Here is a 14,870-nt window from a genome sequence, read left to right on the forward strand (position 1 = left end):
GAGCTGGACATGGCACTGCAGGTGGGGTCTCATGACAGTGGAGTAGAGGGGAAAAATCCCCTCCCTTGACCTGCTGGCCACACTGCTCTTGGTGCAGCCCAGGATGCAATTGGCTTTCTGAGCTATGAGAGCACATTGCTGGCTCACAGTCAATTTTCCATCCATTTACACTCTCAAGTCCTTCTCCTCAGGGCAGCTCTCAGTCCACTCATCACCCAGCCTATATTTGTGCTTGGGATTGCCCTGACTCACATGCAGGACCTTGCACTTGGCCTTGTTGAACTCCATGAAGTTTGCACGGTCACACCTCTCCAACCTGTCCAGGTCCCTCTGGATGGCACATCCCTTCCCTCCAGCGTGTCAACTGCACCACACAGCTCGGTGTCATCAGCAAACTTGCTGAGGGTGCACTCACTCCCACTGTCCATGTCACCAACAAAGATGTTAAATAATGCTGGTCCCAACACCGACCCCTGAGGAACGCCACTTGTCACTTCTCTCTACTCAAACATTGAGCTGTTGACTGTAACTCTTTGAGTGTGACCACCCAGCCAATTCCTCATCCACCAACTGGTCCATCCATCAAACCCATGTCTCTCCAATTTAGAGACAAGGACATCACGCAGGACAGTGTCAAATGCTCTGCACAAGTCCAGGTACATGATGTCAGTTGCTCTTCCCTTGTCCACCAGTGCTGTAACCCCATCATAGAAAGCCACCAAATCTGTCATGCACAATATGCTCTTAGTGAAGGCACACTGGCTGTCACCAATCACCTCCTTATTTTCCATGTGCCCCAGCATGGTTTTCAGGAGGATCTGTTCCAAGATCTTGCTGGGTGCAGCAACTAAGTCATACAAGAAGGAATCCCAGGAATCCTCATTCATTCCAGGTATAGCTACTTTTTTTTTTTTTAAACAAAACTGAATTCCTAAACATTCTACTTTGCATTCTCTATGCTATCAGACAATTCAACCTATTGTATTTGTATAGGAACTTATTTTGATATCCGAAGACAAAAACTAAACTCCATCAATAAAAATAAAACCTCAAATAGCACCCATCTCAATGACTCATGCTATTAGTTTAATAGATACGTCTTAAGAAAACAAGCATTTGACCAAATATAAAATATAAATCAGACCTCACATGCATGCAATTTAAGTCAAGCTATAAGGTAGCAACAGCAGCGCCAAAAGATCTGGAAAATGACCCCCACTTTTAAAGGAAGAGAATAAATGTGTTTACTACAATACAGTTTTCCAGCTGTCTTTTAGTAAAAGATACAAGTTAACTAATGGATCCTGCATGATGTCTACTTTTAGTTTTATTTCCCTATTTAATAGCATCTGGACAAATTAGTGTTAGCTATTGAAACAGCTTTCATTCAATTAATCTGTACTTTCCCAATATAAATCCACGGCTGACAAGAAGCATACTGCCTTAACAGACCACAACAGACTTCCAATGCTAATTAGGACTACTGTTGGGTGCCTCAATTTGAGACAGGAACCAGAGTTACTATTTTCAGGCTATATTCAAGAGCTAGTACTACAAAGTCCTTAACTGTAAGCTACACTTGAACAAAGAGAAGGAGGATTCAGACTGAAGACTAACTCAAAGGTAACACCAAAAAAGATCAGTTTCAGATACAAGCTTACAGAGACAGTTTTGTATTACCAAACAATCAAAAAAACCCAAAACACAACATAATGTGCAAAATTACTTTTATCAACATTTACTACCAACTTCATAGTAACCTTGACAAGGATACACAGAGATGAAACATCTCCCTAGTCCTTAATCAACAACATGTTAAAGTAATTATAAGCTAATGTTCCTATGCCTTATTGGCATTTCAGAAACAAACAGCTTGAAAATCTTTCAATTGCCAGACCAATAAGCTGAAATACTAGGTGAAAACAAAACTTTTGCTTATAGCAGCTCTAGAAATGAGTACTGAACATAGCTATGTATGTGTGAATGTTAAACATTTTCAATTCTTCTTCTTCCCTATGAAGAATTCCAGCTGCTACTTCAACTATTTATCATTCTATACAGATTAAAAGTAAACTTCAGAACTGTACTTTGTTCACCTGCTTGCTTAAGGACTTTGCTACTTGCACTGTTCATTTCAGAAAATGGAAAGCAGCCTCAGAATACAGTTCTGCTTCAGTAGATTGTTCCCATACCTGCACCATCATATTTACTTGCTTTAATAGCAAAAAGTTAAAGTTTTTATTATTTTTCTCACAAAAATACAGTATGACAATAAAGCTAAGGAGAAATAAAATGAAGTGCATTTTCTTCTTATACACAAAATGATTCACTGACTAGGAAGCAATTTTGAGTAACAGCAGATCCTAGCTGTTGCTGCAGGAAAAGGCAGAGGATGACAGCCACACTATATTCTTTGCTCTAGGCTGGTCAGTGAGAAATGGATTATCTAACTGCACCCAAGCAATGAGTGCTGTAATAAAAACATGTAATTCCAAAAAACCTTCCAAAAGCAGAATTGCCCTTTCAAAAAAAGTATCTAGACACTGCATATCACACCCCTTTCCAGACTTGGCATTAAAGTAAGACTAACGCTAACAAAGCATTTCTTTTCAAGTGTGCAACCCATTCACACATTGGTCAATTCTGCATTGAAATAAGTGGTGAGTGAGCCAAAGGAAGGGAAAACAAAACGGTGGCTGGCTACAAGCTAAATGAAGGAGGCATGGATGCGTTAGGTGCAAATAATGAAGGGCAAAGACAGCCATGCACAACAAGGGGCTCCAAGTACTTACCAAGGGGTGGAAAAGAGCGGACAGGGCTTGTGTCCCTGCTACTTTCACGGCTGGCCTCCCGACTGCAGCCCTGACTCACACTAGGCCGAGGAATGCGGCTGCCTCGTGCTAGTATGATTCAGGGTACAGACAAACAGCAGCACAGAAGGGAGAAGACATAAGAAAAGTTGCAGTTTTAATGAAATTCTGTTTTGCAGTAAGATCAAAGATGTATTTCTAAGAAAGACACTGACGATTATGTTGTATTGCAAGTCACAACTGTTTCCACACACTGTCTTGATTGTGCTGGATTACACTCAGTGTAGCCAGTTCAATGAAATTATTTCTTCACACAGCTAAAAAATGGGGATTTACAACTCTTTACAGACTGGTTGGAAAACCTCTTGAAAAGGACAGAGAGGAAACAAGCAACAAAAAATATGAACAGAATATTGATTTGTGCTCAAGATCAAGCTAATCAACAGTAACACAAATGAAAAAACCCACAGCTTTCTAAAGAGGAAAAATAGAAAGTTAATACACCTAAGGTAAAAATCAAAATACAAAACAAAGAACAGCAGCAATGCCATTAAAATCAGCTGATATCTTCCATTTTTTCAGTATTATTTTCAATAATATTGTTTGTAATAAAGTAGAATCAAGGTTATACCATGAGGCTTAGGAAGTATGACATACATTTTTGTATCACAGAAGTATACACGTGCACGCACACATACACAGAAGACACAAAAGTAATGAAGAATATTATCTTTTCAAAATGGTATCACACTTTCATTCAATGAATGTGGGTATTCTGCGGGTGGGGATAAGAAGTGAAGAAAAGTGAAAGACAGAAGGCAGGGAGGTGAGGAAAAGAACAACTACTGCATTCTGACAGCAAAAATTTAAAGTTTCAGCTTAAATTTAAAACTGTCTTTTATATCAAAGACTAGCCTCAGCAAACAGGCATGTTTCAGATTTCTACTGATATACATTCTAATTTTATCATCCACCTATAACTAACTAAATGCAAGCTGTAGATATCCAGCACTTAAAAGTAAGAAGGGCTATAAAGAAACTAAGAGTTACTCAGTGATTCTTACCTACTGACAATCTAGAAGGACTTGCTTCTCTACTGCATCCCTGACTTCGTGGGATTTTGCTTCGTTTTTGTGCAGTTGCAGGATTCACTAACACTCTCTGAACTCCTGTGTTCACAGTGGAAAGTGTGGTGGTTGTCAAAACTCTTCCAGGAGACCCAGATCTACTGCCAGCTGAAGGCAAAATGAATAAATATAAGTAACAGCGTAGAAAGTAAACAACTATGGTTAAAAAGAAAAAAATGCTTAAAGTTAGTAGGAAAGTGGTGGTAGACTGAAATGATCTGGAAAAACTTACAAGGTAAAAATGTGAAATAGAAAACCCTTATCCAAGTTCTTATAGCACTACATAGAAGGTAGATAAATTATCAATGCAAGGAAGCATTTGGCATGGTATTCAGTACTAGATATGCTCAGGAAACCATAAATAATATTTCTAGTCTTAATCAGCAGTTCCACTCCCTAACAGGAACATTGGTGTGTTCATTTTTTAAGCTACATGGTATTGCTAGACACATTCTATTAAAAAAGAAACTAAAAATAAAAGAACTGCTAGAAAGCGAAAGGGAGCAACTTTGAACTTGTGATTCATAATTATCCCAGTTCTTTCCATGCAACAATGTTATAATAAAGTAACATCATCTTCATAACACTTAAACTCCTCTCCCTTGCTTTTAAGAGCATGAAATCTTCAAGCACTGCTCTCTGAGAAGTTAAATGTCACTGAAGACAATTAAAATACTAATGTTCGTTTCTGTGGAAGTTTCACAGATTCAAAGAAAATCTTCAATTAGCTTTAATTAAGTTAAAAAATTGATCATGGCATATTTAAGCATCTTATACTGTTATTAATCAAAATGGTACATTACAAAGTGCTATAAATGTTCATTTCAACACACTGGACTCACTACCATAAACTGGTCACTGATCTCTACTTTTGATATTTCAGTTACAGAAAATTTAAGTTTTAAGCCATAATAAAGAATCAATTCTTCTCTAGTTATAACCAATTTATACCATCAGTTGATATAATTATTTTCCAGCTGCAGAATTCAAGAAGTCTGACCAAATAAAAAGCAAAACACAACTTCAACCAAAGGTTAATTACAGATACAAACCTTCTAATAATCTTCTAAAAATAATCAGGTAACTGTTATGACCACAGCTATGCTATAGACTTAACATGCAACATCTCAAGTGAGTTTTATGGGTTACTTCTTATGAGGCACATTTAAGAGAGATACAAGTTGGTTAAAGCTTGACCATATAGGAAAAGAAATAAAATCCCAAACAAAATAAAACATATGCTGGGTGAACGGGAGAAAACTAGAACAATGGACCATGCATATACTTTCAGATTCATTGTTTGAATTCAAACTTGAAATGATTATTTAGCAAAATCCCTTTTCCGAAATATGAACCTATTCAGCAGAAATTATAAACAAAATATTACACATCCTGGAAAAAATAATCATAACTTCTATAGCAAAAAAAGAATAGGCACATCTATAAAATTGCTGTGGTCTGCAAAAATTAAGGGTTTGACAGCTTCTTCATATCAGGTCATTTCAGTTTAGACCTGATATTACTATGCATTCTTCCTAGCCCCGAGTATTTTGTACCTCTTTAAGACATTGAAAATATTGTAAAAGTTTTTACTGTGTTGGAGAGTTTTAGAAGATTTTTCTTCAATAGGTCAGAAACCTGAAAAACAACTCTTCTTAGAATATATAGAAGAAATGCATCCTCTCATTCTAATACTTCATTTATGTTTCTGTTGTTTGACCTGAAAAGTGTACCACTATAGCATCAACTAAATGAAGCTTAATGTCCTGAAAATATTATGCTAATAAGAGCACTGGCATACTGTTGTCAGTACTACCAGCAGTATAAGATCTAAGCCAACTGAATGATGATAGAAGGGTTACTGAAATAGTATTCCAAAATGAAAAAAACCTCCAATCTCTATGGCCTTCTAAATAAGGATTACATCCAATTAGGTAAATGCAGCATATGGAAAAATGTGAGCCAGAATTTCTGCTGAATAGGGTCCTTAAATGAGATGTGTCAAACAGGTGATCAAACAATGATGTATACACAAATTCTGTAGACTCTTACCACCAATGGGGTTAGCAGACTGTGATCCTGAACAAGTGTAAAGGCAGGATTAGGGTAGGGGTTTATAATCCATGAAGAGGGAGGGAGCAGAGCAGATTAAAAAATGGATGGCAAATGGAAATAAGAAAGCTTTAGTCATTTCACACTGGAAAAAAAGCCACAAGGGGGTTATGCTAAAGCAGTGCTTTTAAGTAGCTTCCACAGTTGAAGAACTAAACTCAGATGCTATATATATACAAAGCAGATGAAGCAAAGCTGCACAAGCAAATTACAATTCTTCAGCTTTCTAATCAACAACTGGATAATACTGAAGAATTAAATTTCAATTAAACATGAAACTGTAGCCTTCACATTAATTTCAAAGAATATTACATTGCCAAAAAGGTTCAAGTTCAACAGCTGAACAAAAATTACACACAAGGCCAAAACATTTTTTTTTTTGAGACAGACAGTAAAGGAACTGAGCTGCAGGTGCAGTGGATGACAAAAAAAATAAACTCACAATGGCACAACTGAAAAGACTTGCATAGAATTTCAGGTTTTCCTCTTTAAAATTCATCTGAAGTATAAAAGAATTTGCTTCCATTCAGAAATTTAATTCTTTTACTCTGAATGAAGATTGTAATGCAATTTTAGCACACCTTGCTGAATTGCCTGACAACGAAACAGGAATGGAGAGGAAAAAAATGGAACAATTTTTTTCCGTAGATAAGAATAAAATAATGAGCTCTAGATTGTATACACATTTATTTTACATTACAATTTAAAAACAGAAGAAGAGGAGTAAAGGGATTCTAAAACCCTACAAAAGTATCTTTTGTAAAAGCATTCAAATTTGCAAGTCTTTCACAAAATGATCTTTGAACAAAAGTGGTTAAACAATTGGAACCTTAAATTTACAAAGGATCTGTGTTACAGTATTTTTTTAAAAAAGTAAAAGCTTAAATCTAATATGAAGCCATTTTCCCACTATAAGCTGGGGAACTGAAACAATTCCCTGTATGGAAACGTCAAGCATCTCACTCCTCACAATGCTGTCAAAATTTTCAGTCACATAAAGCATCACCCTAATAGCTGGCATATAGCGTCTGACAATTCTCCTTTGCCTGTCCATTTGTATTTGCCCTGTTTATCTTCCTTAAAACATCTCAGAATTCTTGTTCTCCCCCACTGACAAGTTATAATGAGCTATCTAAAGCCATCAGCTCTGAACAGAAGAGGTAATAAAAGCCTGTGAAGATGCATTCAGGCATTTCTTTTTCACACTTCATCACATGTAGACAAATCTAGTTATTTAAACATAAATTCAACCTATCACTTTAGACATTAATATTGTGCAAAAATGAGTTCTCTTGGGGAAAAAAGTCATTATTAGTAAAAAGAAACTGAAAAAGCTTCAGTTTGTTTCCCTAAATATAGTCAGTTTAATTAATACTATATAACAATGATCATCACAAAAGTCTTACATTGCTACCTAAATTTAAGTTCTCCCCCTAAACAGTTTATCAAACAACTTTTTAAGAATTTACCAAAACTATTCAAAGTACAAAGGCATTTTCAAAAATCTTATTTCAGAACTTTCCTAATACTAGTGAAAAGTGTTAGAGATACTTTTTACAGCTGTTACCTCCCCTCCCCCCCTTTAAATCATTAATCCAAATAGTCTTTGCTTATGATATAGTCATCTTAACACTGAAAACATAAACCAAGTTTTTGCACAACCTTTGTCATAGAAAATAACTAGACTTTATTTTCAAGCTCTCATCCCACAAACGTTTGTAGGATTAGAGCACTGTCAAAGCAAAAAATAAGAGAACTTCTGTTATTGTATTTTAGTATTTTAGGTTTATTTGTTCAGGTTTTTTGAAAGTTTTATTTCACAAAACTTGCAAGTATTGGATCAGGTTTCAATGCAAAACTGAATGGGAGGTACTCTTTAACAGAAAAAAATCCCAACCCAAACTTCTACCTGCTTTTTTAACCTCTAAAGTAATTCTATTTAGGCTAAATGCTGTCATTGCTATGAAAATAAATGTTTCTCCCATTAAACACAAAATTAAGGGGGCTTATTAAAATAAAAAGGATATAGTTACTGACAGCAAAATAACTGTACTGGAAAATTCAAAACCTGTATAGTTTACTGGGTTTAGAACATTAGACCTGACAAACTATAGGACTGGTTAGTTTATTTTAATTTTATTCTCAATTTGTCTTCCCTTGATTAATTTCATTGCGTTTCACTTAATCAAAGAGGAGAATCTGAAAATGCTACAGAGCTTAGTCAGATGTCTGTTGGACATCAGATGTGTGAACAAATTGCTGTAGGTCAGTCAGTGTCAGCGAATGTGAGGTAATCAGGTCTTTCTAATTAATGACAGAGAGCTCAGCTAGATTGGAAATTTTGCATTTGCTTTGGTTTCTAAACACACATAGAAAATTACTGTGGATTAGGTGACACACAGTCAACTGCTTGTTGTAACAATAATTCAATAAAGGCTAAGTAACTTATTATAAAGTTAGAGTTTAGTATTTTTACTCCAAAGAGTTAAGTAAAATAACAGCTGTAATACAAAAAAAGAAGTATATATCCAAGAACTAGAGTAGTGCCTAGCTTAAAATGAAAATAGGTATTTCTGGCTGAAAAATAAAGAGGTTTTGAAAAATAAAAAAAAATAGGTTTTGCAAATAACACTGGGGACACCAATCAGTCTGCCCATTCTTCTGTTATTACTTGTCTATGTGACATATGTAACTGACAGAAGTTTACTGGTGTTTTGTGTTGGGGAGGTCAGAAAGGGGGGGAAAAGAATGTTGAGAAGTTATAATTGAAGACAGAATTTAAGGGTAGATTTCATTTTCTGTCACACTGTCTCATTTAACTGGCAAACTAAGACCTATCCTAGTGTTTTGTCCAGAGAAAAACAACATGAATTAGAAAAGCATGCAAATACCACTGACCCAAAACACTGAAAAAATACCTTCATTTTTGTCTGGCGATGATGAACCTAAGGCACAGAACAACAACTCAGTATGTAGCTTTTTTTTTTAAAATTTAACTTTGACTGTAGCCATTGGTCAATGAATATATGCTTAAGCATTTGGCCTCTTTATCAGGTATAACTGACAAACAGAAAATACATACGCTGAGACTGTGACACCACTTTGGTTCTACTTCGTCCTCTGGAATCTGTTTTAGAATTTCCAATACCAACAGAAGGTGTTGAAAGCTTTGTTCGTATACGACCTATAAAAGAAAAATTGCATTAAATCAGTTTTTCACACTAATGTAGAACGCAAAGCATCAATAGCATTTACTAGTATTTCTTAAGTTTCTGTAGATAAAACTGAACCATAACATAACTCAATTGGTGAAAATTCACTTGGGATAATTAGTAGAAATTTGAACACCTTGAAGGACTTAATTAGTTGAGGAATCAAAATATTTCTCCTCTCATGCTACATATTTCAGTAAACAATTTACACATTATCATTTAAACGCCCTGAACTAGCTAGCTTGTTCTTGCTTCCTACATAAATAGGTTGATTATGTTAAAAAAAAAAAGGGAAGTTTATTAAATATACTAGGCCACACAAATGCTAATGTTGCTGTATCGGGTACAGTATTCTCATGATCACTTGCAGTTGCAATGTTACTTTTGCTGTCATAAAACTAGAAAAATTATGTTGACTATTTTTAGAATGGGCCTCTGAGGTTTCCTCATAACTTCACTCCACTTCTGAGAAATCTAAATAGTAGCTTTCCTATTCCTGAAGATTCTACTGTTTTCCTGGTCACGGGCATATAGACTTTTAGAGGATTTCCCAAGCCTTTTTACAGCATTTTGCAAAGACTAAGTACACTTAATTACTTCTCAGTGACAACATGATAGAAGGAAATAATATTCTCCTCAAGAGACAGAAGAACTGAGGAAGGGACAGATTAAACTGAGTATCTACAACTAAACCATCAGATCAACCTCTCTAGAATGTCAAACCATCTTGGTTTTGGGTTAAAACTTTCTGCATTATTAGCTATGTTCCTCGTAACATCCAGCACATACAATGAAATCACAAAAGAAAGGAAGATCCCAGTTGGATGAATTATAGGTAATTGAAACTTCATTCATAGTAGTGTGGTGGATTATATTTCCTGAAACAACCTCTCGAACAACACAAAAATTAAACAAAACCGGAAATCATGCTAGTTGTAATTCTTATAAATTGCAAGAACAAAACCCAAAAAGCTTGTACAGGGTGGATCTAGCACAACAAGTAATCCACAGTGTAATTAAAATATCTTCTTGACATGTAGAGTCAATATTTGACCCAGAAGAATTAGGTACACAGACTGTTATTTAGTTCTAGCCTCTTTGGGCTTTCCACAGCAGAATTTGGAGACCAACCAAGTTAATATTATTCATCCAAGTAGAGGGAATAGTCATAGATGAGAGTCTATAAGAAGAGAATCAGGATAAAGGAGGTTATTCACTAAACTACCAGAAAACAATATAATAGCAAGAACGGTTAGATTAACTAGTCCAAACTCTACTAGTTATCCCCGTGCAATGGCAATGTTTTCCCACTGAGTGCTGTGAGACTGCAAGGCATGTAACTGTGTTCAGAATTTGGCCCCAAAACTTAGGAATACAGAGTGCCACTATTTCAAAGCTATGTTCAACTATCACTTGGAAGCTGGTTTGATTTTATCAAAGTAAAAAAGAAGTTTGTATTTGTGAAGCAAATTGACTGTTAACTCACTTGGAGTTTCTACATCCATTCTCTTAACGACAGGTTTAAAAGGTAATAGCGTATTGAAAATTAATTCCCAAGTCTCAGATAGAAGATTAATAGTAGCACCTGCTTTCCAGAGCATGAACACATTTGATGAAATACTCTGTGACAAAATTTGCTTTAAAAAACAAATGCAAAATAATAAAGCTCCTACGTTTACACACTAAAAATGTTAAGCAATGACACTTCTACTGCAGATGAGTACTTGAGAATTAAAATAAAAGCAAAATAATTTAAAAAATACTACATGACAACCAAGTATTAGATGCATAAGCTATCTGGAGTTATGAACCTCCACAAAACCCCATAAAGACCACATTCTACTTTTAAAGCTTAATTCGTATCCATGAGAAAATGAAGCTGAAAATATTAGCTATTCTAACAAAATATTTTCTTACCATCTTCAGAAGCTGTTCCTAAACAGAAAAAATAATAAAATACATGATATTCCAAACAATACTGTGTCTCTCCAATTCCTTTTTGAGATTAATCTTATGAATCTTGACAAATTTTATGCAGTCAGGTCTAAAGCTTTGGTGTTGCAACTCCACTATTGAACTGAAGCAAAATTATCAAGAAACATCCATACTACACTGCTCATGATTTACAAGAACATATAGCACTGCCTTCTAAAACTTGTTACAAAACCACCAAAAAACCCACAAAAAACTATGTGGTAGGTCAACAAAATGACATGTACAGATCAAAACAGACATTAAAAATATTTTAGTGCAAGCTCTTCTGAAAATATAAAACATACTATTATAAATTATCTCTGAGCAAAACATAAGGACAGTGTTTCCCACAATGGACAGTGATAATTTCATAGGAACTGCCAACAAGGAGGATTTCTCTGTATTTAATCCATGATTACTCTGAAGAGCTACATGCACAAGATCAGGTTTTGCCCAGAGAAGTGGAATATGAGCTTGATGAAACCAGATCACACTTGAACAAGTATGCCAAGCTTAACAAGGCTTAATTATGACAAAATGAGAGTCAGACAAATCTTTTTACTGACATCAGTACCTAGAATTGATGGGAAGCTATCTAAACAGTAGTGCTTCCTCTCTCTAAGTTTCTTTGAAACAAATTGATTACAGACTATCTAATCAATATGTACTACTACTAAATATGTACTAGTAGTGATAAAAATGTTAAAATGCCTCCAAAAAATCAAAGGGTATTCCCAATTTTGTTTTCAGTCTGCTATTTCTGCCTTATAAGAGAACTACAATCATTAAAGAGTCTGCTAGTGTCTTTGGCTAGCCTGAACTTAACTTTCTCAGCAAACCTGGCTATGGCTTCCTTGTATAATACTATCGTCAAGGCATTATTTTTTAAAAATCCCTCTAAAAAACTAATTTAGTGTAAATTGCAATGCTTCCTCACAAAAATCAGTTACAGTAATATGTATGTAGGAGTGCTTTGAAGTTTTCCAGATCAAATTTGACAATCTGTATTCAAAAACCCCAAACCCTAAAATACAGCATTCTTTCAGAGCTGGATCTTAGGCAACACCTAAGCCAGGCTAATAGCTAAGCTGGTCCTAAAAGTGGTGGTTCTGCCCCTTCTTCCTATCCACCCTTGTGCTACCACCTGGTTTGGATGGCTCAATGCTCAGTGTTAGCTCCAAAAGCTAAATAATAAAATATTCACTTTTGTTTCATTAAATCAGTTTTCTGGAGTTTTTTCACCTATAGTTATTGATAATGGAGTATTATAAGGTAATGGTGAAAGAAGTAGTAAAAACATGTGGCCAAGATTAGTGGGAAGGGGAAAAGTTGATTAGTAGTTCCTCCTGGTGGTGGTTACATTGGAGAAGCTGTATCATACAATTACAGCTGTAGAGCTAACCTGTGTTCATTCTGTCTTGCATGCCATCCACGCAGATATCCTCTAGAAAAAGCCCCTCTTATTCTTATCAACTGTGCAGCACTTTCCCTACCTTTTTTAAACAGATGTGTGGGACAGCATTAGTTGTGACTAGTGGTCTGAACAAAAGGAAAAGCCTGTACACTTGGCCCTAAGAACTGTTATTGCCGGTAACAATGTGAAAAAGCTCAAGATTGTTTAGCACAGATAGCTATAAATCAATCCTATTATATGCAACGTTAAGTAAATCTGATATGGAAATAAGTGAGACAGACCCTACTACCCTGTACAAACTCCCCTCCCTCATTTAAAGTAGGTTTGCCACCTGCAATACTCAGAGATGGCTCAAATTCCTCCAGAAAGTATCTCTCATGATAGTGGTTATCTGTACTTGAAAATGATTCAGGATTCTGGGTTTTAGAGATGTACCTTCTTACTGTTTTCATGTCTATTAATAGTATCACCTGCTTTGCTTTAAGTAAACTACTCATTCTTTGAAACATGTACTGTTATTAAACACATGTGATGAGTTATTAACTAAGTAGCAAACAACTGACTTAAGTGTTCACCAACAATAAATTATAACTAGAACTCTCATGCATCAGGCTGGAACTCTGTCACTTTATTATATGGGAAGCATTACTTACACCTGAAACGGACAACTACTATGAGAACCCCGATTCTCAACTGCTTTGCAGTTATAAAAATGCATGACAACTGCCTCCATGTGTTTAATACAGTGAATTAAGAAAAAGTAAGCACTAAAACTTGGGTGGTATACCTGGTAAGCTATTTTACCAGGTAGGTCCTTCTTAACAAACTACTCTTTATTCGAGTTACATTGTATTAGAGGATTTACAGGTGCTTAAAATTATGTGACTAGACCAGGTTTTGATAAAGTACTTTCCAAAGAAAATATTTTAGTTTGCTTTTTTAAAAAAATCCTTAAGAATATGGTCAAGCATCTTCTACTCTCCCATTGCTGTTCTGCCAAGATGACAAAAAATTTGATTTTATGGGTAAAACTATGAAATGTGATGGAACTAGAGGTAGTTAAAAAAAGCATGTATTGACTACAGAATTGGTCTGTAATTTAATAGATTTTTTTTTAAAAAAACAGGAGTAACATCCAATTTCTTATAAAGTTTCTGTTGCAGATACAGACCAATCACCAAAACCACTGACCAATACAGTAACAACACAACACATAGAGTAAGACATCAAGATTACATAGGGGTTAAAGAAAACAGCACAGTATTTTGTTAATGAACAAATATATTAAATAGCAATAATTTTACATAAAAGGCACTTCATTAAAAACTTAATAGAATTAGAGGACAGACTAAACAATTTCTTACCATCCATCTTGTCAGAAGTATCCTCTTTGTTGAAAAAGCAGGCAAAGAAACATGGAAAACTTAGTGTGTTAGAATAAAGGTGTTCACAGCAGTCATAAAACATTAATTAAGGAAAATACATTAATATTAAATACAGCAGACACGTTTATCTAACTCATGCATGTATAAAATACCTTAAGTAAAGTTGGCTTCTCTCAGTCCAACGTACAAAATCACATAACAGAGTACAAGTACCCTGTACAGGGATGCTGAATCTCTTTGTATTGCCCCGATTTGAGCAAACCCTTACAGTAATCTATATATAAACTGCTTCATGCTTAGTAACAACAGTTGCTGAAGCATCAGTACATATTTATATCATTACTGAACCACACTATTTCTATTTCTTATGAAATTTGCTGTTGAGCATGAAGCCCCACCTGGGGTAAGGGACAAGAGGGAAAAAGACATAGGAATAAGACAGGACTAATGTGAGAAAGTTTCACTCTGGTTTAAAAGCATTAAAGATTTACCAGTTCAGCTGGAAGGTAGTACATGCATATTACAACAGTTACAATCAAAATTAAAAAATTTAGCATTAGACATATCTAATTACAACTTAAGTATTTATGTCCTTTTTGAGGAGACTTAAGGATGTCAAAGGCAGTCAACATTTCAAATAATTAAAGTAGAAAATGTCCTCATGCTTCTAGCACAGTCTTTTAAAAACCCCAAACATACATAAGCAACCAAGAGTTCTTCTATTAATAATAAGAAGGGAAGAGCTGTGTGGAGACAATTATAGATTACTATGCTCATGAACCTGTGGTCCTCTTAGGCTCTAAATTTGGCAGCTGTTTAAGCAAAAGGATGCTTCT

General features: G+C 35.3%; 1 protein-coding gene across 28 annotated transcripts in view; it reads right to left on the minus strand.

Annotated features, from left to right (window-relative positions):
• The window catches only part of CLASP2 (cytoplasmic linker associated protein 2), a 154,598-nt gene that overhangs the window by 40,048 nt on the left and 99,680 nt on the right, over positions 1-14,870 (minus strand). For 10 of the 28 annotated variants that reach the window (XM_026843924.1, XM_026843935.1, XM_026843931.1 and 7 more), the window contains 7 exons: positions 14,014-14,037; positions 11,179-11,196; positions 9,132-9,233; positions 8,968-8,994; positions 5,990-6,016; positions 3,875-4,045; positions 2,793-2,900 (listed from right to left, as the gene is read on the minus strand). In XM_026843924.1, the coding sequence (XP_026699725.1) occupies positions 2,793-2,900; positions 3,875-4,045; positions 5,990-6,016; positions 8,968-8,994; positions 9,132-9,233; positions 11,179-11,196; positions 14,014-14,037 (477 nt within the window). The remainder of the gene's footprint in view (positions 1-2,792; positions 2,901-3,874; positions 4,046-5,989; positions 6,017-8,967; positions 8,995-9,131; positions 9,234-11,178; positions 11,197-14,013; positions 14,038-14,870) is intronic. The other 18 variants (XM_026843941.1, XM_026843939.1, XM_026843936.1 and 15 more) reach the window with 9 other exon arrangements.

Source organism: Athene cunicularia, assembly GCF_003259725.1.
Source record: "Athene cunicularia isolate RWA chromosome 2 unlocalized genomic scaffold, athCun1 chr2_part2, whole genome shotgun sequence".
NCBI classification, from domain to species: domain Eukaryota; kingdom Metazoa; phylum Chordata; class Aves; order Strigiformes; family Strigidae; genus Athene; species Athene cunicularia.